This window comes from Zootoca vivipara, chromosome 3, assembly GCF_965207765.1.
Source record: "Zootoca vivipara chromosome 3, rZooViv2.hap1.1, whole genome shotgun sequence".
Classification (NCBI taxonomy): Eukaryota; Metazoa; Chordata; class Lepidosauria; order Squamata; family Lacertidae; genus Zootoca; species Zootoca vivipara.
The window spans coordinates 87,527,466-87,549,417 of NC_142586.1; the positions used below are offsets into that span (position 1 = coordinate 87,527,466).

At 41.4% G+C, this 21,952-nt stretch overlaps 1 protein-coding gene across 2 annotated transcripts in view; it reads left to right on the plus strand.

The window, feature by feature from the left end:
- The window catches only part of LCLAT1 (lysocardiolipin acyltransferase 1), an 86,664-nt gene extending 64,810 nt beyond the window's left edge, over positions 1–21,854 (plus strand). For both annotated transcript variants that reach the window (XM_088666615.1, XM_035111484.3), the window contains one exon: positions 18,838–21,854. In XM_088666615.1, coding sequence (XP_088522741.1) covers positions 18,838–19,334 — 497 coding nt within the window. In that variant the 3' untranslated portion in view covers positions 19,335–21,854. The remainder of the gene's footprint in view (positions 1–18,837) is intronic.
- Positions 21,855–21,952: the final 98 nt, after the last annotated feature.

A 21,952-nucleotide genomic window follows, 5' to 3' on the forward strand; every position in this document is an offset into this window, starting at 1 on the left:
TAATAAAACTGGGTGGTTTTAGAACCATAGAAAATATTGATATTATTCCTTCTATAATGGCAGAAATATCTTTAGGGGTGAAAGAATGTAAAATGTTTGTTTTCAGAATACAATCCTGCTGATTTAGTAACAGTTTTTGTTCTGTACAGAGTGGGAAAAATAGCTTCCAAGAGAGAGATGATGTCATTCTTCTCTGTAGGAATTTTAACCGTATTAAATATTAAACTTAGCTTCAGTATTTCATCCTCTGAATATCAACAGTGTTTGTAATTTTGGTGAATCATTCTTAACACCGACATTCTGCAGGGTAATGTTATCATCCAAATTTGTTTACAAAGTCTAAATTTATGATCCCGAGAGGTTTACTTTCTGTATTCTAATTTATGGGTAAATTGCTTTGTAGTTTAAAAATGCTGTGATTAAAAAAAGCAGCTATGTTTTCAGATGGGCTAATAGTATTTTCTCACAGCTTATACTAGTGTTGCTGAAAACTCATGCCTTATACTGTTAAGTGGATCTAGTCCAATGCTGTCTACCTTTGGGTGGCAGAGGATTCTTACAGAGGTCTTACTGTATTTGCTCTTTGAGATCCTTTTAAAGTGGAGGTGCAGGGAATTGGAAACACACACAAAAGGATATGACCCCAACTTCTGAAGATGAACTGAAATGCTGAGTTGGGTGAGAACAAAAAAATAATAGTAAATACTCCCAAATAGCATGAGAAAATAAAACACAACTTTAATCCCACAAAAGCATGTTGAAATGTAAGAAGGGTACAAATAAAAATGCTGTCCAGGTCAAGGCCTGACCAATGTGACTTACAATAAATAAATTAAGCCTATGTCTGAGGTCTCCCTCAGTGATCAAAATATTTTTAACAATGCCTTTCCTTCCCTCAGAGACCACCTTCCCAGTGATTCCCCAGCCCCATTGCCTTAAAAGCACAAACTTTTAATGAAAAACATTTGGGGAAAGCCGCCTTGTCCCTACTGACTCAGCCATAGACCAATGCACACCCTAAATTGTTGTTTTTAATTCCCTAATGGCTTCTTTAATAACCAGTACAGTGTAGTGGCATCAATGCCACATGATCTTAATTTTGGTCTAAGGTAGCCTTTGCCAACTTGTAGCTCCAAACATCTGGAGGGCACCAACACCCAGCATTTCTGACTACTGGCCACTGATGGGAACTGTAGTCCAAAATGTCTTAATTTGCTAGGGCACCAAGTTGGCAAAAGCTATTATAGCACGATAACCACTTTCCAGACAGCTGCTGCCGTTGAGTTAATCAAATCAAATGTGTGAGTAAGAATGCAGAGACTTCGGTATTTCACATTGCATACAATTCTCTCTTAGCCTGGGTCTACTGCTTCATTTGAATGTATGAAGTTATCTCGAATACTACCAGGCCATCAGTCCATGTAGCCCAGCTTTCCCCAACTTTGTGGCCCAATATACTACTAGATTGCAACCCCATCACTCCAGCCAACATGGCCAGTCATTGGGGTGATTCACAACATAAAAATACAAGATAAAAAGCACGAAATACATAACAAACCAACAAACCAGTATCCCTCCCTCTTCCCACTCAACCCCCCTCAAACACATTAAAAACACGTAATCTGAGAGGGCCAAGGTTGGGTAATAATAATCTAGTTTATCAGAGTCTACTTAGAGTAGCAGTACTTCTCAAAAATCTTAGGAAGAGGTCTCTCTCAGCCTTGTTGAGATCTTTTAGCCCAGGCATCCCCAAACTGCGGCCCTCCAGATGTTTTGGCCTACAACTCCCATGATCCCTAGCTAACAGGACCAGTGGTCAGGGATGATGGGAATTGTAGTCCAAAACCTCTGGAGGGCCGAAGTTTGGGATGCCTGTTTTAGCCTGAGATCCTAGAGACTGAAACAACAGGGAGTAGTCACTGAGTTATACATACTTTCCTTTATAGGTAAGTAAGAAGTTGGCCACTATATATAAGAACAAATAGATTGAGATGAATTTGTGTTTAGGGATGCTGAGATGGTCTGGTACACATACTGCTGTATAACATTTCTGTACATTTTTAAAGTATAAAAATGTGGGGCTGGTGTGAGGGGAAGAAAGCCCTGTCGTTTCCTTGTTGCTTTCTGTGCCGAAGTATTTTAAATCAAGCTTTTTATTGTGCTTACGTTTGAACAGGCTACTAACCAGCCTAGGCATGTTTGCACACAGCAGTGTCTTCTCATTTAAATTCAATCACAGTCACAAAACAAGCCTGGCTTAGACTAGCTGAGGATATAAACTTCATTTTCATCTCATTAGGCCACCTGGAAGCAGCAATCAGTGAGTAGTCCTGACGTCAATGGTCTCTCTGCTTCATTAAAATGTTAATTTCATGGCTTTAATTCCTTTTGTAAAACGTGCTGCTGTGGGACACTCTGATGATTCTCCCCTCAACCCCCAACTAGACTGATCTCCATGCCATATTTCTTTTTATTGCCGATGGGATTTTTCCTCCTGCTATATTTTTTTAGTTCTCTAAGAGGACATTGAGGACATTGGGCACATGTAAATATTTCTTGAAACAAGGAGTCCGTTTAAAAGCTTAAGAAGCTCATGAATTAATCATGTCATAGCTATCTAGGTTATATTGTTCTTTCACTATTTTGAAATGATCACAACTTTGATAAGTATTTTACCCAGCATTGGATCACTGAAATAAATTTACTATAAAAAGATCCTATGTGAACCATTTCTATACCAAGAATATTATTGGAAACCTTCTCTATGTGTGCATTGTTTGTTACTACCTCTAAAAGGTAAAGGGACCCCCTAACCGTTAGGTCCAGTTGCGAACGACTTTGGGGTTGCGGCGCTCATCTCGCTTTACTGGCTGAGGGAGCCGGCGTACTTCCGGGTCATGTGGCCAGCATAACTAAGCCGCTTCTGGTGATCCAGAGCAGTGCACAAAAACGGTATTTACCTTCCTGCCAGAGCGGTACCTATTTATCTACTTGCACTTTGACGTGCTTTTGAACTGCTAGGTTGACAGCAGCAGGGACCGAGCAATGGGAGCACACCCCATCGCGGGGATTCGAACCGCCGACCTTCTGATCGGCAAGCCCAAGAGGCTCTGTGGTTTAACCCACAGACCTCTAAACTCACACAAATATTATCAAAATTCTGTTTTAATGTCATCAGGTGTAAAGTGCAAAGCAGCCATGAGTGTTTCATGGTCCAGGAGCATTTCTCAAACACCTCTTAAAATGTATAACCACCTAGTGGTGATTCTAGAAAGGTATATTATTAAGAAAGGTTAGAATATAGAAACATAGAATCTTAGAGTTAGAAGAGACCCCAAGGGTGATCTAGTCCAACCCCCTGCAATGTAGGGATCTCAGCTAAAGCATCCATGACAGACAGCTATCCAACCTCTGTTTAAAAACCTCCAAGGACTCTACCACCTCTCATCAGACTCTGTTCCACTGCTGAGCAGCTCATACTCTCAGAAAGCTTTTCCAAATGTTGTTGTTGGTGTTCATTGTTGGTGAACCTGCCGACACTTCTCACACCTTAATGCAGAAAGTATTTTTTATTTTCTTAAGTATAAATTATCAGCATAAAAAAGAGTTGTAATTGTGGGGGCTTTGTGGAGATTTTATAAAACTATGATTTTAACATCAATTTTTACCTTTCATTCTGGAGTGAATATTCTCCCTTTCATTTAAGGCTTCATTTGCTTCTGTAGTAGTTTCTTCAGAAAATAAAACTTTTCCCAGTTCTTGATCAAACCAACCATGGAAAAATTTAGCTGGAAAATGATGTGAAGGCACTTTTGAACCTACTCTAAATGAAACCACCGAAATATCATGAGGAAAGTCATATGAATATGACTTTAGTGAAACTGACTTCCTGTATAAAAGAAGGGATTTTTTAAAGCCAGGATTTGCGTTTTTGTGTGTGTTTTGTTTTAAGATTGGACTGGAATCTGACCAACTTTATTTCACCTTGGGAGGTTGTTGTTTTTGATGATGATGATGAGAATCATCATCATCATCACATGTCCATTATGCTTATATGCACAAGTATGTAACTTTTTCATATTCCCTCCTCTCTTGTTCCATGTTTACAGTCCTACTGTGTTTGGAATTCTACACATTCTAATAATACATTAATTGAATGAATGGGCATTCATGATAAAGAGGAAAAACAACAACCATGGAATAAACTTTGGAGGCAGATTAACTGAAAATGGCAGCTGAAACAATACAGCTTTCAGTGGGCAAGGAGGTGGTCTGTTGAACCTCTCTAGAAAGAGTCTGGGTTCCATGATGAAAATGGCCCCCACCTAATCTCTGCCATCTGAAACTCTGTCAGAGGACGGTTAACAAAAAGGGCCTCAGAAAAAGTTATCGAGCAAGTTTGCATATGAAGCGGCAGTTTCTGATGTACCAAACTGTTTCCATCTTGTTATAAATAAAATTTATTTAGTTTAAAATGGGAAAATATGCTAGAAAACATATCCCTTTATCCAACTGAGAGGGGGTGTGGAAATCAAGGCTTAACAAAAATGCTGGCTTGGATCCTAATATAAACAAACAAGGAATTCTAGGCAAGGAGAATTCCTAGTCCCTTCCTCTTCTCAGCCTCCCCCACTCCTGGTCCCACAGTGTTCAAAAACCAGGGGCCGACCTTTCAGAGAGGTTGTTCTGACGCCTACCTCGAGTGAAATTCAATTTTGGCATCCCATCTCTGCAACATCTCTGCACATCTCTGCTCTGTTTCCTGCTTGGCAGGGGGCTGGACTGGATGGCCCTTGTGGTCTCTTCCAACTCTATGATTCTATGATTCTAATAGGCTTCTGCTTTTGTAAGCGAGAGTTCCCCTTCCTCCTCTTCCCACCTGCAGCTCCCAACACATCCCCAAATCTGCTCTAGGGGGTTGGGGAACCTGCAGCGCAGATGGGGGGGGGGAGAGGAAGTCCCACTGTGCCCACTGATGATCTCAGATTTAGGGCGGGGTGATGGAATTAGAGTCATTTCCCCTTAATAAATATTGAAATGTGCATTGGTAGGCAGCAACATCCTCTTTAGTAAAAATACAACTGGACTCACTTTCAGTGCATCCTAATTCTGTCTGTCTCTCTCCTTTATATGATTGCATTTTTAAATGGCCTAGCACAGCCAGTGAAAAACAATTGTACTAAATAAATCATATGTGCTACAAAGCAATATATCACAATTAGAAATCCATTATAGTTTAATTAGGCATTCCATTATTAAATTGATGTATTTGGCTTCCTCCAGGTCTCTGGCTAATCCTGAAACAAATTCTTCTTTGTGGATAAATATTAGTCAGTCATAATTAAGGAGTGTTTATTGCAGCCGAGACTTTTAATTAAATCCCTTTCTGATTAAGATGGCTCCCTGAGTACTGGGTTTATTGAACTTAATAAGATTTGTCCACTTGTGTATTGTGGCATGGCAGAAACTGTTTCAGTGCCAGCAGATTAGCAGCTATAAGATCGTTTCTCCTCCTGTCCACTCATGGATTTAAACACCTGTCATTTTGAAAACTATATATAAGCTGCAGTCTGATCTACCACTTTATATTATAAGGCTTGCAGGCTGTTCACATAGTGATATATATAAAAACTATAATGACTGCATAGGAAAGTTAATGTTGCCGCATCTTTAACACTAAGTGGTTTTTAAAAGAGCCCCTCTTCTGCCAATCAGGGATCTGGGTGCACGTTGAAAGACAAATACTTTATCCTTCTGAAACTGGTTTCCTTCAGAGGCACATAGGTGAGCTTGTTTGCGTATGATGCTCATCAAGCTCTGCTGGGAACGTTCACTTACTAACACAACTTATTTGAATAGTTCTAATGAAACAGCAAGAAATTTAGGCAGAGCATTAACTGCTTGAAGGAGCATGGGCCAAATTCTGTCTGATTTGATTTAAATAACTAAGGAAAGAGCTTAAGAGATTGATTAAACTCCAAAATTAGTCATCTTAGATTGGATGACAAGTTAATGCCTTACAATTAGTTGTATTTTCAAATGGTTTTGACAGAAAACGTGTAAGATGAAGCATTATGAAGCAAAGGAGAACAATCAGTTACGCCACAGTTTACATGGTAGGTGAAAAAAGAAAAGTTTTTAAATCTGCCAATGGCTTCTTTCCAATAATTGCTCATTAAGCAGTTTGGCAGTTTGTATCATTCCAGTAAAGCCAGTATATGTTGTGTCTTGGGAGGGATAAAAGTCACAAAATAAAAACAAAAACACCCATAAGGAGCTATTTCATGAGTTATGCAGTCATTTTTAGAGCTTACTTGAACCCAATTCCCCCAAATGAAGCCTAAGTGCTTGAAGTTCATTAGAAAAAATCCAGTGTTCCTAGTTTAAACTTATTGTCAAACTTACCCCTTTTTATCTCCACTGGAACAGCACCATTCTAAAGACCCACTGATCTAATGGAGCTAGTTGCATGGCTCTTTGGATCCTGGCTAATGTTAATAGCATTGCTGTTCACAGTAAAGCTCTCTGAATTAAAAACTGTTTTGTTATTTTGTTTGCTGCAGCTAATCTGTCATATTAGTGAATATTGTAAATGCATTGGTTCTTAACTTTATAGCTGTTTCCCTAAGCTACCAAGGGCCAGAAGGGTCCTTCATGATGTCTGAGATACAGTTGTGAAGATCACTGAGCAGCTACAGAGAACTCTCTAGTGGTTGAGTTGGGGCACTGATGAAAAATGCAGAAATTATTTTTTGCATGGTGTATCTGGCAGCAACAAAATCTTACCTGCATATCTGGTTGAGGTGTGTGGGGGGGGGGGTATGTCCCATTTTACAATGAGACTTCCAAGTGTGAGTTCTCTTTGAATAAGATTTTGGGATGACCTCTAATTACAAAAGCAGATACTCAAGCCTTCTTATGAGTAACAAAGGAGACTGGTTTGTCAGGCAATGTTAACTCTTGTTATTATCTACACATTAGCTCACTTAAAACAAAAAAACAAAAACACTTGAACTGTCCATAATTCAGGACATGTTAAATGAGATAATCCACTTTATTGTAAAAACTAGGAGTATGCACTACCATCAAGATTTGGTTCAGATCTGGATTTGCTCCCTTGGGAAGCAGCCCACTTCATCCCAAAATGTGTTTTGGCCTACCCCATTCAACTCTGGTTCCAGAATCAACTTCATGAATCCCCTTCGTGAAAAATGAAGCTCTTCACCTAAGCCAGTCTGCCTGCAGGAAAAATTTCCTCCTTGACGCTGAGAACAAATCACTGATTGATGTCCATAGGAACGTTGCAGATAGAGGCCTCCTTCAATGAAGAAAATCACAAAAGTTATAACTATATACAGTGGTACCTTGGTTCTCGAACTTAATCTGTTCTGGGAGTCCATTCAAAAACTAAGGTGTGGCTTCTGATTGGCTGCAGGAGATTCCTCTACTCAAGAGGAAGCCACATAGGACGTTCGGCTTCAGAAAAACGTTCGCAAACCAGAACACTCATTTCTGGGTTTGGGGCATTCGAGAGCCGATTTGTTCGGCAACTAAGCTGTTCGGGAACCAAGGTTCCACTGTACAAAGAATGGCGGGTGGGGAAGTTAGAAATTCCTGACCCACACAGGAAAGGCCTGCTGCCTCAACTCCACATAGAGCTGCAAGTCGGGGAACCTGGACATTCAGCAACCTGAAAACTATTGTCAAATACGTGGCATGCTGGATTTGATTGCAGCAATAGGCCTTCACTCCTGGAATTTAATGGTTCACGCAAGCAGACTAATTTCATGAACAGGGTAATGATGAGGCAAATTCATGGGTTTTTCACAGAACAGGAGGGATTTTGTGTGAGGGAATGACTCTGTTGTTACGCTGATCATATGAGCTAAAGGTTTTGTTCTTTTTAGATGAGGTGCGGGACATGGGCCTATTGTCAAAACTCATTCTCTGAATCTTAGAACAGGGCTATTTCAGCCCAAGTGACACATTCACTTCTGGTCAGAGGCGCCAAGTTGTGTGAGGAGTGCATGTGTGTGTGTGTGATGTTACACATGCGACACAACTGTTTCAGACGCTGTGTGGCCGGGGGCAACCTCCAGACAAGGTGCTCCAAGCCACACTGCCTCCTGTGGTGTGCTCCTGCCAGGCTGTGTGGCAACGTTCTGCTAGACTGTGCCAGTCCACACTGCATCTCCCAGTGCTGCGCGGCCTGGGGCAACCTCCAGCCAGGCTGTTTGGCATCTCCCAAGGAGGTATAGCGGGGAAAACATAAGAGGAGGGGGGAGGGTGGGCTCAGCCTGTTCCAACCCCTCAAGATTGGTGGCGTTTGGTCCCATCCCAAGAGACTTTGGGGGAGCTGGCACCTATGCATCTTGTCAGCCTCTCAGGGGTTGTATGCCAGGGGTAGACAGGGACAGAGGCAAAAGTAGGCAGAGCACCACAGGTAAATTTTACCCTTCTATAACAGGCTAATTTCTACACACGCTGGTAGGCATTTCTCTATCCTCCACTCAGACAAGCAGGCAAGAGTCAGCAGAGTTTAAGGACACATTCCAGCTTTGCAGAAACACTTGAGATGTGAAGGAGAGCTAATGAGAAGCGGAGTTACTTGGGGTGAGTGTGGAAGGTTGGATGAAGAGACCTCAGTCCTGAGCTTCCCTGCCTCTGTCAAAGAAGAATTAATGCTCAGATGCAGGCAAGGGATCATGATTTAATATCCAAAATCAGTTTAAATAATAATAATGTGTGCATTCAGGGACAGCAGCACACATGCAAGTTCTCCACATGGCATGGATTTACGCATTTGCTTCGACGCCAGTACCGTAAGTGTTTCACACAGTCCATTGTACACTGAAGTGAAGGGCGTGGTTGCTTATGTATATGTATACATGTGGATTGATGCTGCCAAAGAGCTCTAACTTATGTATACATGTGGATTGATGCTGCCAAAGAGCTCTAACTTTGACCATGCACCACTTATTTTACGTCCCATAACTGTGTTAACAGCGATGGCTGTGAGAGCATGTCTACATAGATTCAAAATTATGTGGTCCTGAGAAGGGAACAAGTTTGCATAATTGGGAGAAATGTGCATTTGTGAAGCCTGTAAACTGAGTTAGATAAACAGAGTCCATGAGTCAGTTCTGCCTGGTCATCCCGAAGAGGCTGAAAATAACTTGTTTTTCCACCCTTTTGACCTTCTCCTATCCCACTTTTTGTATGTTGTCTGTGCTTTATTTATAGCTCATTCGCTTTGTAATTCATAGAATAGCACTTCAGAAGCTGCAGGAGAAAGAGAAGCATTGCTATGAAGGCTAAAATGCAGCTGCCAGGTTGGCACTAGGATGAATGCAGTCCCTTAGTTAGAATATTACACATCACAACAGCTGATTTTGTCCTGTTGCCCACATCCTTTATGTGCCCAGCCTTTGCTCTTCAGTGAATCCTTTCTCAGCACACAAAAGGCAGCCTTCAAAGGACAGTTGTATTTTTGGGGGGGGGGCAGTTGACATTGCATGAACTTTGGAGCAAATGAAGGGCTTTTCTGCACAAATAATGCCTCAAATGCATGTTATCCTGGATGCAATAAGCTTGAAAGCCCTTATCTCGTATCTCATAAGAGAGGAAGAAGAATAACTATGCAATGGTCCACTTCTTTTTAAACAATGTAGGTAGCGTCAGCACTGGAAAGGAAAAGCCTCTCAAGAACTTTAGACACAAAAGCCTAAAGTGTAGGGGTGGGGAACGGGTTGACCCCCAGATGTTGTTGCCCTCCATGCCAATCAGCATGGCACATGCAGCAACAGCTGGAGGGCCACAGTTTACCCACCCCTACCCTAAAGGGTGGGACAGAATACAGTGGAACCTTGGGTAGCGGATGTAATCCATGACGGAGGCACGTCCACAACCCGCAGCATTCATAACCTGCAGCGCTGTGTCTCCGCACGCGTGTGGCGCAATGTGGCGCTTCTGCGCATGCATAAGCATCGAAACCCGGAAGTAACCCTTTCTGGTACTTCCGGGTTTCCTGCGGTCCGCAACCTGAAAACAAGTAACCCAAAGGGTTTGACTAAAGTTGCATAGGATTGGGGTGCATTAAAAAGGGGGGGGGGAAACCATTAGCAATCTGGCCAGGGTTACAAATTTTCAGGACATAGGTGGCAGATCTCTTGTCATGTAAAGAAAGGCTGGGAGATAATAAGGGCCCTGTTGAACTTTTTGCTGCTATCTGGTAAAGTTGCTTCTTGTTGCAAAGGCAGGAGTGCACAATGACATTCTTAGGCGCACATTTAGGATTCTTTCCTTGCCTCACAGTTGGCCTTTGACAGAGGTTTCATCAGCTTTTGGCAGTTAGATTTTGTTCTGGCAAGATGCCAGGAGTACAGTGCAACCTCATTCGTCTGTATGGCCTGCAAGACACCCAAACCCTTTTGATAAACATGCAATTGAGAAGGCAAAAGTGCTATTTATTTTCCATGCAGATTCATTTACATAGCTTGCCAGAAGGGACACATCACAGCTTTCGATAGCTAGACTTTCCTGACAACCAGAATGTTTACCCTGTATAATATTCAGTAGCATCACTATGGTATCGTTAAAGGCAGATTGAATGATTGGGTTTTAATCCTGCAAATTGTGTCTTTGCTCTATGAACAGGCGTATCATAGACTGAAGAGGAGATAGTAATGAGCTAGATGCTTAAGAGTTTGTTTCACCCAGGTTTCTTTAAAACTGTTGTTGTTGTTTAGTCGTTTAGTCGTGTCCGACTCTTCGTGACCCCATGGACCAGAGCACGCCAGGCACTCCTGTCTTCCACTGCCTCCCGCAGTTTGGTCAAACTCATGTTCGTAGCTTCGAGAACACTGTCCAACCATCTCGTCCTCTGTCGTCCCCTTCTCCTAGTGCCCTCCATCTTTCCCAACATCAAGGTCTTTTCCAAGGATTCTTCTCTTCTCATGAGGTGGCCAAAGTATTGGAGCCTCAGCTTCACGATCTGTTCTTCCAGTGAGCACTCAGGGCTGATTTCCTACATTTTCTTTAAACCTACATTCTCATATAATTATAGAGCTAGAAGGTACCACGAGGGTCATCTAGTCCAGGGGTTGGCAACCTAAGGCCCGTGGGCCAGATGTGGCCCAATCGCCTTCTCAATCCGGCCCACGGACGGTCCGGGAATCAGCGTGTTTTTACATGAGTAGAATGTGTCCTTTTATTTAAAATGCCTCTCTGGGTTATTTGTGGGGCCTGCCTGGTGTTTTTACATGAGTAGAATGTGTGCTTTTATTAAAAATCCATCTCTGGGTTATTTGTGGGGTATAGGAATACATTCACACACATCCCAATATAGTCCGGCCCACCACATAGTCTGAGGGACGGTGGACCAGCCCACGGCTGAAAAAGGTTGCTGACCCCTGATCCAGTCCAACTCGCTGCAGTGCATGAATATTTCCCCCAACATGGGTCTCGAACCCATGACCCTGAGATTAAGTCTCATTCTCTACCAACTGAGCTATCTGGTTGCTGTGTAACATTATTTTTGTTATTACTGAAATGCTGTTTGAAGTATATGCCCCCTTTACCGATTTTGTTTCCCAAAAAAACTACAGGTTGTGGCTTCTGCTTGCATTGTTCACCAACCTCATCTACCCCCTTCACCCCACCCCACCCCATTGCCAACCCCCCCTTTACAACTCACCCCAAACCCCTCCTCCCCATCCCCTCGCATCTCACCTGGTCCCCCTTTCCATCTCGCTCACAAGTCACCCACCCCTCCCCCACCAGATTGCCCAACCCCCTCCTCATAGGTCATCCGCCCCCCAAAAAGTCCTGCATCACCAGCTATGCTTCGCACCCTCAAGTGTGTTGGCCTGGCTTGAATGCATCCTTCAAGTGTTATGTTTCTTGCTTGCATGGATGGATGAAGAGATGAAGGGCAGGGGGAGGGGTGGAAACCTCCAACTTTTGCGCATCTAGAATGTACCCAACTATACAAAGGTAAAAGTCATATCCATGGCTCTGCCCAAACTGGCATGTAGCTTCTGGGAAGATTGCCAGCTGTAGCCCTTGGGCTGACAAACTCTCCTGGTTTAGGCAAAGAGAACAGCCAGCTTGGTGATCCATGTGGAAGGCATATGCTGCCCTGGATTCCACCTCAATAAACCGGTTGCAATGTCATTTTGACCATTCCAAGTCTTAACTTCTGCTTCCCAAGATCTTTGCAGACAAACCTACACTCCATACTACATCGTTTGGATTTTTTCACCCACTGGTGTGTGTGTGTGTGTGTGTGTTTGTTTATCCACCTCACAAGATTAATGCTGTGTTCTTTTCATAAACCAAGTAGAGAAAAGCTTAAGAGCTTGATATGTGCCAAGGATGAATAATTTCCCATGATAGTAAGATAGAAATTTAACCAATGAAGTTAAATTTGTGTGAATTCAGGCAAGATGCTTTTAATAAAAGGAGAATTTTAAAAATCCAATGCGATAAAAGTGACTTTAGGTTTGCTTTTGAAAATGCATTTAACTGAAGACAGTGATTTATTAGGGAAGCTTTTACTTTAGTCACAAGCTTAGTTAGAGTTTTGGGAGTTGCCTTTTGCTGGCCTCAGACATAATGCCTAAAAACAATTAGCTTTGCATTGTAATTATTGAGAGGAAGATGTGACGTCTGTAGATCCTGAAATATGAGCAACTTTAAGTGAAATGCAAATAGGTCTAAAGAAATATTAATAGAAAGGAGCCAGACAATAATGTTTTCTGGATTGTCTTTTGTTTAGTTACTTCTATGTAGCTGGAGCCAGTGCCCATTTTAGTGCTTTATCTTTATTAAGAATTGTTATGCATGAGTTCCTATTAGTTTGCCAGCAGTGGAATACTGATGCTTCTGTTTTCTGAGCTGCTCTGTTCTTAGAAGTGTGCTAACTCCAGATACAAAGAGCCGCCTTCTGCTTAGTACATTCGTTTAGAGGGTAGATCCATTCAATTAAAACAAAAAAATAAAAAAATTCATTCCAGTAGCACCTTAGAGACCAACTAAGTTTGTCATTGGTATGAGCTTTCATGTGCGTGCACACTTACTTCTTCAGATATTAATATTCTTCAGATAATAATTCTATTAAATTATTAAGACTGCATTAGTCAAGATTATGTTAGAACAGGCAAGATTTTTCACTTCATTTTTGTAAAAATTTTACAAACTTTTTACAAATAAAGAAATGGTTTAGAGTCTTTAGACAGATGATTTGAATGATGTGTTCAGTCCCAAGCTGGAGAAACAGTGGTCCAAGGAAAGGAAGCGTCAGTGAAATTCAGGTTACCAACCAATATATGAAATCCCTGTTATTAATAGATTGTGGGAGACATTGTGCTAAAGAAGAGATTGTACTTTTTATGCTATATGACATTATGCTAAAGAAGAAAGAGATTTTACATTTTATTCTTTACCTTATGACACATACTTAGTAATGACATTATTTGGCTTGCCCCTACTATAGTGTGGGAAGTTCATCAAGTAATAATAGCAGGAGGTACAACGCAGTTCATAATCTGGTTATACTAGGGAGGGAGGGAGGGAGGGAGGGAGGGAGGGAGGGAGGAAGGAAGGAAGGAAAGAAAAGAAAGAAAGAAAGAAAGAAAGAAAGAAAGAAAGAAAGAAAGAAAGAAAGAAAGAAAGAAAGAAAGAATTTTCAATGTACTATAGTGGTAGAGAAAGTACAAAGCAAATATTCTGGAAATCAAATATATTGGTGAAATCTTATGCATGTTTACTCAGAAGGATTCAGTGGGACTTTGTATGAGGTAAATGTATAAAGCAACGTGGCCTTAAAGAGTTGCACTGAGGACAAGCTAGTATGATCTCTATTCTGCACGAGTTTTAGGTTGTGCGTTCTGTTTCCTTAACAAGTAGATCTTGTTTAACTGAATATTCTGAATCTGCAGGGGAATGCGGACAGGGCTTTTTTCAGCTGGAACTTGCTGGAATTCAGTTCCAGCACCTCTCAGGTGGGCACCATTGCCATTATAAGAGAACAAGGGAGGCGTTTGTGGTGAATTCCGGCACCACTTCTTCTCTAGAAAAATAGCACTTGATATGGATAACAAAGAGCCTTTCTTGTGAGACAGATCTTAGGACGTTTCAGACATACTTGAAAACTGTTTTCGTTCTCACTCAAGGCATCCTTACAGCTCCTGCTGCTAAGGCTCATTTACATTTTCTTAGTTTTCAAATGAAGGCTTATCGTGCTTTGAAAATTCATGCAGGCTGTTGCAGGAGAGGGCACAGCCCCACTTGTTGGGTCAAGAAAGTATGCAGGTGTATGCTATTCATGTTGGATGGAGGACCAATCATTCATTCCAGGTGCTCTCATAAGTGACATCCAAAGCACATGAAGCTTGACAAATCAGTTGTAATTTCCTTTCCTTGCATTGACCTCAGTCAAACTCAACAGTGGTTTTCCTGCAGTTTTGAAAGTGTAGTAAAAAGTCATGCAGAACCACAAAGCAGTCTCGCTGGTGATTTTAGCAGCCTAGATCTCCATGTCTAGAGGCTAACATATTTTCTTCAGATGTACCGTAAGGAGGCTCTTTGAAAGCTGCCTGCCATACTTGAGTATAGATTTCAGCTTGTAGCAGAGTGGTAGCACCAGAAAAAATATGTGAAGTGCACAGAAGGAGCACTGTATGTTTTGGAGAAGAATGGGAAGGGACCTTCTTCACATTTTAGATTTTTGAAAGAGATTCGCTTTAACACTTCCATCCTTGACATTTTCTCTAAAGTATTTCCAATGGATTTTTGATGAAATGTCAAGTAACTTTGCTCAAAGTTGAAGCTTTACTTTAATTTATAGTTTATAATTTGTGTGTGAAAACTTGCTTTCCTTCAACTAACCACAGGGACCTAGCAAGGAGGGTGAGGGGTATTTGCAATCCATGAAACACAACTTTTGTGAGCCAACTGGGAATCATGCACACAGAGGCTGAAACAGACCCGGAGAAGATGTTAAGACCGCCAGTCGTCAGTTACTTTTATTATTCCTTATATAACACAACACCAGCTGCATGCCGGGTACTGTACAATGTGCAGAAATGGCATGGCCCATGGTCCAAAAGGGTAGAATCTATGTTAGTTCAGCAAGACAGAGGAAAAATGAATCAATGTCAGGGATTTCTGGTGACAGAAGGAGCCTATGACATGGGGGACCAGTGTGGCGCCCTCTAGATCACGGGTGTCAAACACAAGGCCCGGGGGCCAAATCCGGCCCGCCAGACCTCGTCATGTGGCCCGCCGAGCGCCCCAGCCAGCGGGACCCAGCAGTGGGACCTTGCTGCTGAAGCGCCGTGCCAACAAAGCGCCGACAAACAGCTGGGGCCGGGGAAATGCTTTTTGCCCCTGGGTCCCTTCGCGCTCTTTTCTGGCGCTGAATCAAGGCGGCGACCCCCCTCCCTTTCTTTCTTCCTCTCTCTCGTTCTTATTCTTTCTTTCCCTCTCCTTCCTTCCTTCTTTATCTCTGTCTTATCTCCCTCTTTCTTTTTCTTTCCTTCTTTATTCCTTCTTTCCTACTCTTCTTTCTCTCACCTCTTTCCTTCCTCTCTCCCTCCTGCTCCCTCTTTTCTTTCTTCCTTCCTTCCTTCCTTCCTTCCTTCCTTCCTTCCGTCCTTCCCAACTTTCTTCCTCTCCCTCATTCTTATTCTTTCTTTCCCTCTACTTCCTTCCTTCTTTCTCCCTTTCCGTCTTCTCTCCCTCTTTCTTTTTCTTTCCTTCTTTATTCTCTTCCTTATTTCCTACTCTTCTTTCTCTCCCCTCTTTCCTTCCTTCCTTCCTTTTTATTTATTTATTTTAAAAATGAACTTTATTGAAAATCTGATTAAAAAGTACAAACATAAAACTCATCCACACACTTGGAATATTAATAATATGAAAAATACAAAATAATAATAGAAAATAAATCTCAGATTAGCAATATCCACAAATTAAATTACATTAATTTCCATCCCTCCTAGTTGACTTCTCCTCATCTCTCTCTCAGGTTCCTTAAATGCTATATACCATTACTGCTTCCCCATATATCAACCAATATATACCTTAAAGTGATTTATAAATAGAAATACATCAGTTATCATCTTTATCATGTTTAATTCAATCTATGTTATTCAATACAAGAACTAAAAATAAACCCAGGACTTTACTGTGGGGCACTGCTTCCTTCCTTCCTTCCTTCCTTCCTTCCTTCCTTCCTTCCTTCCTTCCTTCCTTCCTCTCTCCCTCCCACTCCCTCTTTTCTTTCTTCCTTCCTTCCTTCCTTCCTCCCCTCCCTCTCCGTCTCCGTCTCCCTCTCCCTCTCCTCAGAAACATAGGATGCTGCTTTATACTTCTGGCCCTTAAACCCTGGAACCAGGAGAGCAGCTCCAGTGAGTCAACCTCAGCCAGTCCCTTTGGTGAAGGGTGGTGGCTCACTGGCAGAACATCTGTCCTGCATGCAGAAGGACCCCAGCATCTCCAGGTACTAGTAGCTCTGCAAAGGTCCTGCATGAAACCCTAGCGAGCCTCCACCACCCAGTGCAGTTACCAAAAATCATTTTTCAATAAATTGTACAATAATTGTACATTTGAATATCTACTTGCCATTATTCTGACTATGTTTCTGCTTTCAGAGCTAGTTATTACTTACATTATTACAAAAAACAGTAATAATTGAATGCAGTGACAATAATTTATGATAATAAAGAGTGGACACATAGTCCTACAGATACAACCGGCCCTTTGAGGGTGACCAAACTGCTGATGCGGCCCCCGATGAATTTGAGTTTGACACCCCTGCTCTAGATGTTTTAACTAGAGCTCTAGTCATCCCTGACCATTGGCCATGATGGATGGGGCTGATGGAAATGATCCAAAACATCTGGAGGACACCACATTGGCTACTTCCGGGCCATAACATCTGACAGAATGATAAAGTAAGGTGGAAATAAAATCCTATGCTAAGAGTGGCTGTGCCAGCATATAAATGTTTAGAACCGGGTCATAGCAAAAGTATGCAGTCATAATACTGCAAAGCATATACTCCCATTAGTATTGCAACAGTGTTGTGATGACATGGGAGAGGTATGCCGATGGAAATATTTGACAAAAAATGCCAAAGAGCAGAATTTTGAAAGCAGAGAGAGAGAGAGATATATTTTATACCCAACTATGCAACATGTTGCCCATTTCCAGTATGTGTACATCTATAACAACAACAAAAGCCCTCCTGAAGCAGCCGGCCTGCATTTCCAAACAACCATTGTTTTAAATCTCTTAACGCAGTCAGCTCTACCCCAGCCAGCAGACTGAAGTTGTAAAAGGAAATACAAAATAAATTAATGTGCTGCCACAGCTTAAATATCCAGTTAGTGTGGCACCCACATCGGATTAGGCAAGCTAACTTTAGATTGCAATAAATAATGTCGTATTGCTACTGTATTTATTATTTATTTAACTTATTCATCTTTTTGAATGAAAAGTAACTCAAACCACTTTTAAAAAATCTGGGACACTGTTAAGGCAAGAAAGTAGTGCACTGTGTTAGAGCTGGCATTGGTGCACATATGCAGAGCGTAAATAATACAGTAGACCACTTTCCATCTTAAAAGTAAGCAGCAATAGAAGATACATAGATGACTTAGCTTGCAGTCCTAACAATGTCTACTCCAAAGTAAGTTGTATTGAATTCAGTGGGACTTACCCCTTAACAAGTGGGGTGAAAATTGCAGACTTCGCTTTCCCTGTGTTCAGGCATAAACTGGCCATTATTTATTTGCACGGTTTGTGGGGGGTTTTCCCCCTGAGAAGCAAGGAACAAAGTTGTTTTTGTGGTACAAAGCTACTCTTTTGTGTTTTCGTTTCTGCTACTGTTGCAGCAAAGGTGGGTGGGAGGTTTCTGCTGTGGGTGCTTATGGGCAACAGTCCACACCAGTCAGGATGAGGGCATGGGTAGACTAGAGATGGAGGTGAACGATTTCCTCATAAGCCACAGGGTGAAAAAGTCTGTTGGCACAGAGCAGGGCCCTGTTTGGTTGAGAGAGCAGGGGAAGTGAGTGGGGTGCTCCAACTGAGAGATGGAGGTGAGAACTGTTGCTTAGGCCATTGGCTTGTTTTAGTCAGTTGGATGCCCTGTTTTCTTTACCCAGGTATCAGGTTAAATTGGAAATTCTAGTTGTTATTCTCATTGCTGTTTAGCTTTGTTTTATGATGGAGTTGTTGATGTGTTTGTTTCTTATTCAAACTTTTATGGATCTAGATCAGGCTTCCTCAACCTCGGCCCTCCAGATGTTTTTGACCTACAACTCCCATGAGCCCTAGCTAGCAGGGCCCAGTGGTCAGGGATGATGGGAATTGTAGTCCCAAAACATCTGGAGGGGCGAGGTTGAGGAAGCCTGATGTAGATTATTTGTATAGTTTATTTGGAGGGGTATATGGTTTCTGTTATTTTATTTCATTTTTGTTCACTCTGGGACTGAAATATTCCCTGAAGAACAGGTTACAAAAAATACACTGAGCAAAAAAAGTAATAATAATACAAATTTAATTTGTTGAACATTGGTTGAATTTTTGGAATTAAATAGATAAGATTTTCAAAAGTTCTTTTGATTGAAGAGAAGAAAACAAATGGCAAAACATAATCTTAAAGGTTTGTGGCCTATTTTTCTGGACCTAGAAGACAGAAAATGACATTTTATAATGGATCTCTTAGATTTTTAGGTGATTCTGGTTTCAGTTGTTCACAGTATCTAATCAGTGCTCAGTTCGATTGAATACTGACTCTGGCTGTATTCATAGTCTTTATCTATTTCCTCCTAGGCAACAACCTTGATGCTATCCATGACATAACAGTGGCATATCCTCAAAACATTCCTCAAACCGAGAAGCATCTTCTGTATGGAAACTTCCCAAAGGAAATTCATTTTCACGTCCAGAGATATCCAGTACAGTCTCTGCCAACCTCTCGGGAAGAAATGCAACTCTGGTGTCAGAAGCGCTGGGAAGAAAAGGAAGAAAGGCTTCGTTTGTTTTATGAAGGCAAAAAATACTTTGATGCAACAGGAAGAAGCAAAATTCCACCCTGTAAATCTGAGTTCAGGGTCATGGTTGTTAAGTGCATTTCACTCTTTTACTGGACATCTTTCACGCTGGCTATGTTTGTGCTGCTATACTTGTACAGCTTTGTGCGGTGGTATTTTGTGATTCTTGTTGTCATTTTTGTTATGCAACAAAAAGCATTTGGTGGGCTTGAATTGTTGGAACTTGCATGTCATCGGTTTTATAGTAAAAAATTACACAACTCAGAAAGAGATTAAATTTGGTGTATATTGTGGGGAGGGTGGTTAAGTTTGTGGACATTTTTCAGATGTGCCACAGGGTTTGCAAAAGTGGGAGATTTTGCATGAGAATCATTGGTCTGTCTTAATGCTGTGGTTGGTTAAAACACTGTGCACTTATATTGTAAAAGGAGAAAGAACAGTTATGTGATTTTTTTAATTTTTGAATGTATCTTCAGAGTGTCTCTCTTTGGCAGCTAGCATATACAATGTCTCTGCAAAATAATTTGCCAACCAATCACATTTTATAGCTCTTGAGCCTTTCAGGATCTATAAATAGCTGAGCAAATTGTGCTAAAAGCAGTGGCCTGTGATCCCTACATGGCCTTGCCATAAATAAATTGTGAAATTTGAAAGTCCTCACTCATTACATGCTCCATATTGGCCTTTCTTTAGCTCTTTTCCCCTTTCCCTTTCTGAGAGAATCATCCTTAGTATCAGCAAATTTTCTGACCTGCAGAATGAGAAAACAAAAGATCTTAATTTGGGTCTATTCTGTTATACTCCATTTTTATACGGCTGTTCTGTCTGTTGATTAAACTGTTACAACTTGTACACCTCAGTTTTTAAACAAGCTTTGAAACAAGTTTTGAACATGTACTTTGAAACCGGTTTCAATGAAAATCAATTGAGTTGATCTTGAGGTAAATATTATGGCAAAGGACTTTCATGAAGTTTCAACAAATATTTTGTCAGCAGCCCACCTAAGGCTGGCTGTATTGAAGTCCCGTGAATGGTTGTTATATGTTCAGATAAGTAGGCAATCTCATGTTTGAAACTGGATTAGCCTACAACATGAACACATACCAAACCATCCACAAGGTAGGAAACAGGGAGCCAGCACATAACATGGTTGTTCAACGCCAACAAAGCATCTTTTTGCCCACACAATCAGAATTACCAGTTACATTTTTTATTTTATTTTTTAAAAAATCTCCCATTTGGATTGTGATGAAACATGAGAAAAGTTAAGATTTTTTGTTGTTTGCTTGTTTGCTTTAATAATGTGTTTTTAGATCACAAATGGCACATGTAGATATGCTCACCTCACGAAGATTCACATGATAAGTGTCAATAGCTGGATCCCCCCTCATTTCCTATCCAGGTGCTGAGAGTATAAAGAGAGTGGCACATTGGATTTGCAATTAAGGAAATCATACAGATGTACAGGACTTGAATGTTTGAAAAAGATGATGGGTTTTTCTTTCACACAGTGTGTTAGAAGCATGAGGGAATGTGTTTCAGTATTACTGTGAAAATTTTCACCTCCTTGATTATGTGAGAGAATATTTTTATTTTTTGTTTCACTGCTCAGTTCTACTGGCCAACATTTGGAAGCCCCAGCCACTAGGAACACTTTACCTGCTGAGGTTAAAGCAGCATCCTATAGATGGCAATTGAACTTGAAGCATCATGTCCACAGTCACTCCACCCACCCCAGTGTAACTCCCCTACAGCAAGAAACACACAACTGAAAAATGACTCCTAGAATGCCAAACAGAGGACTCTCACAGTGCCACCTACCCTTTGCTCCAGAAAGTCCTTTGCATAGGACCACTTCCCAGTAAAAGGGGATGCCTGAAAAACTAGGGAGCCAGCAAGCTAGGACAAACAAACACCTATCCACCAGGCAGGTTGTCAGGCACCTGGCAGGCCGTGACATGTGGCTGTTGGACCTTCTGTGGTCTTGGAAGGTCACCATTCTCAGTGTCTCAGACACTCTGGTTTATATGCTTGATTCATTAACTTCCTGTTTTCTAGAGCACCTGTTACCTTTGCTTTTGACATAAAAATAAACGGGGGGCGCTGTCATTCAAAATACCAGATTGGGGAAAGCTTTCTGGCAGGAAGAAACCGATCTCTATTCAGTGGAGGGAAGGGGGACCTGTGACCCTCCAGATATTGTTGGACTACAAATCCCAATATCCCTAACTGCCGGCTGTGTTGACTGGGACTTGTGGGAATTATAGGACTGGCTACATGTTGGCTGCCCCTTCCCTATTCACTCTCTTGGCCACTCTGGAAATAACCCCACACTTGTTAAGAAGCAAGTTCCCTACTCTCTCTAGTGACTTGAGATTACATACCGGTATGTCCCTTGAAATGTCCTCGCTTAGTTATACGTCATCTCTGTTGACTAAGCACTCCCCCGCCCCCAGCACTTTTTCTTAGAATTACAGTGAACTCTTTTTATGGACTGTATTCGTCATCAAATGGTTATAGCTGACCAAGTTCCCTTCCCTGCACTGAATATAATTAGTAATTCATTGTTGATCTCATTAAGTGTCATGTCTGCTTCCATGTCTTCGTTCAAACCTTGTTGCTTCTGCAATGCATTTTTATAGGTTCATTTTATAAATAAATTGTATTAAGAGACAACGGGGTTGCAAAAGGTCTCCAGACTAGCCTTCGTTTTCAGGTTTTACCAAACTGTTAGAATGTTTTAGCCACAAACGAACAAACCTATTCTACAGCAACAATAAAAGAATTTCAAATGCTCATTGGTGTTATTGTATTCCTTGGTATAATATCCATGGTGAATTAGTCCCTTTTTCATAAAACGAAGACATTGCTTCTGTCTGCAGCCTTTTACTGAG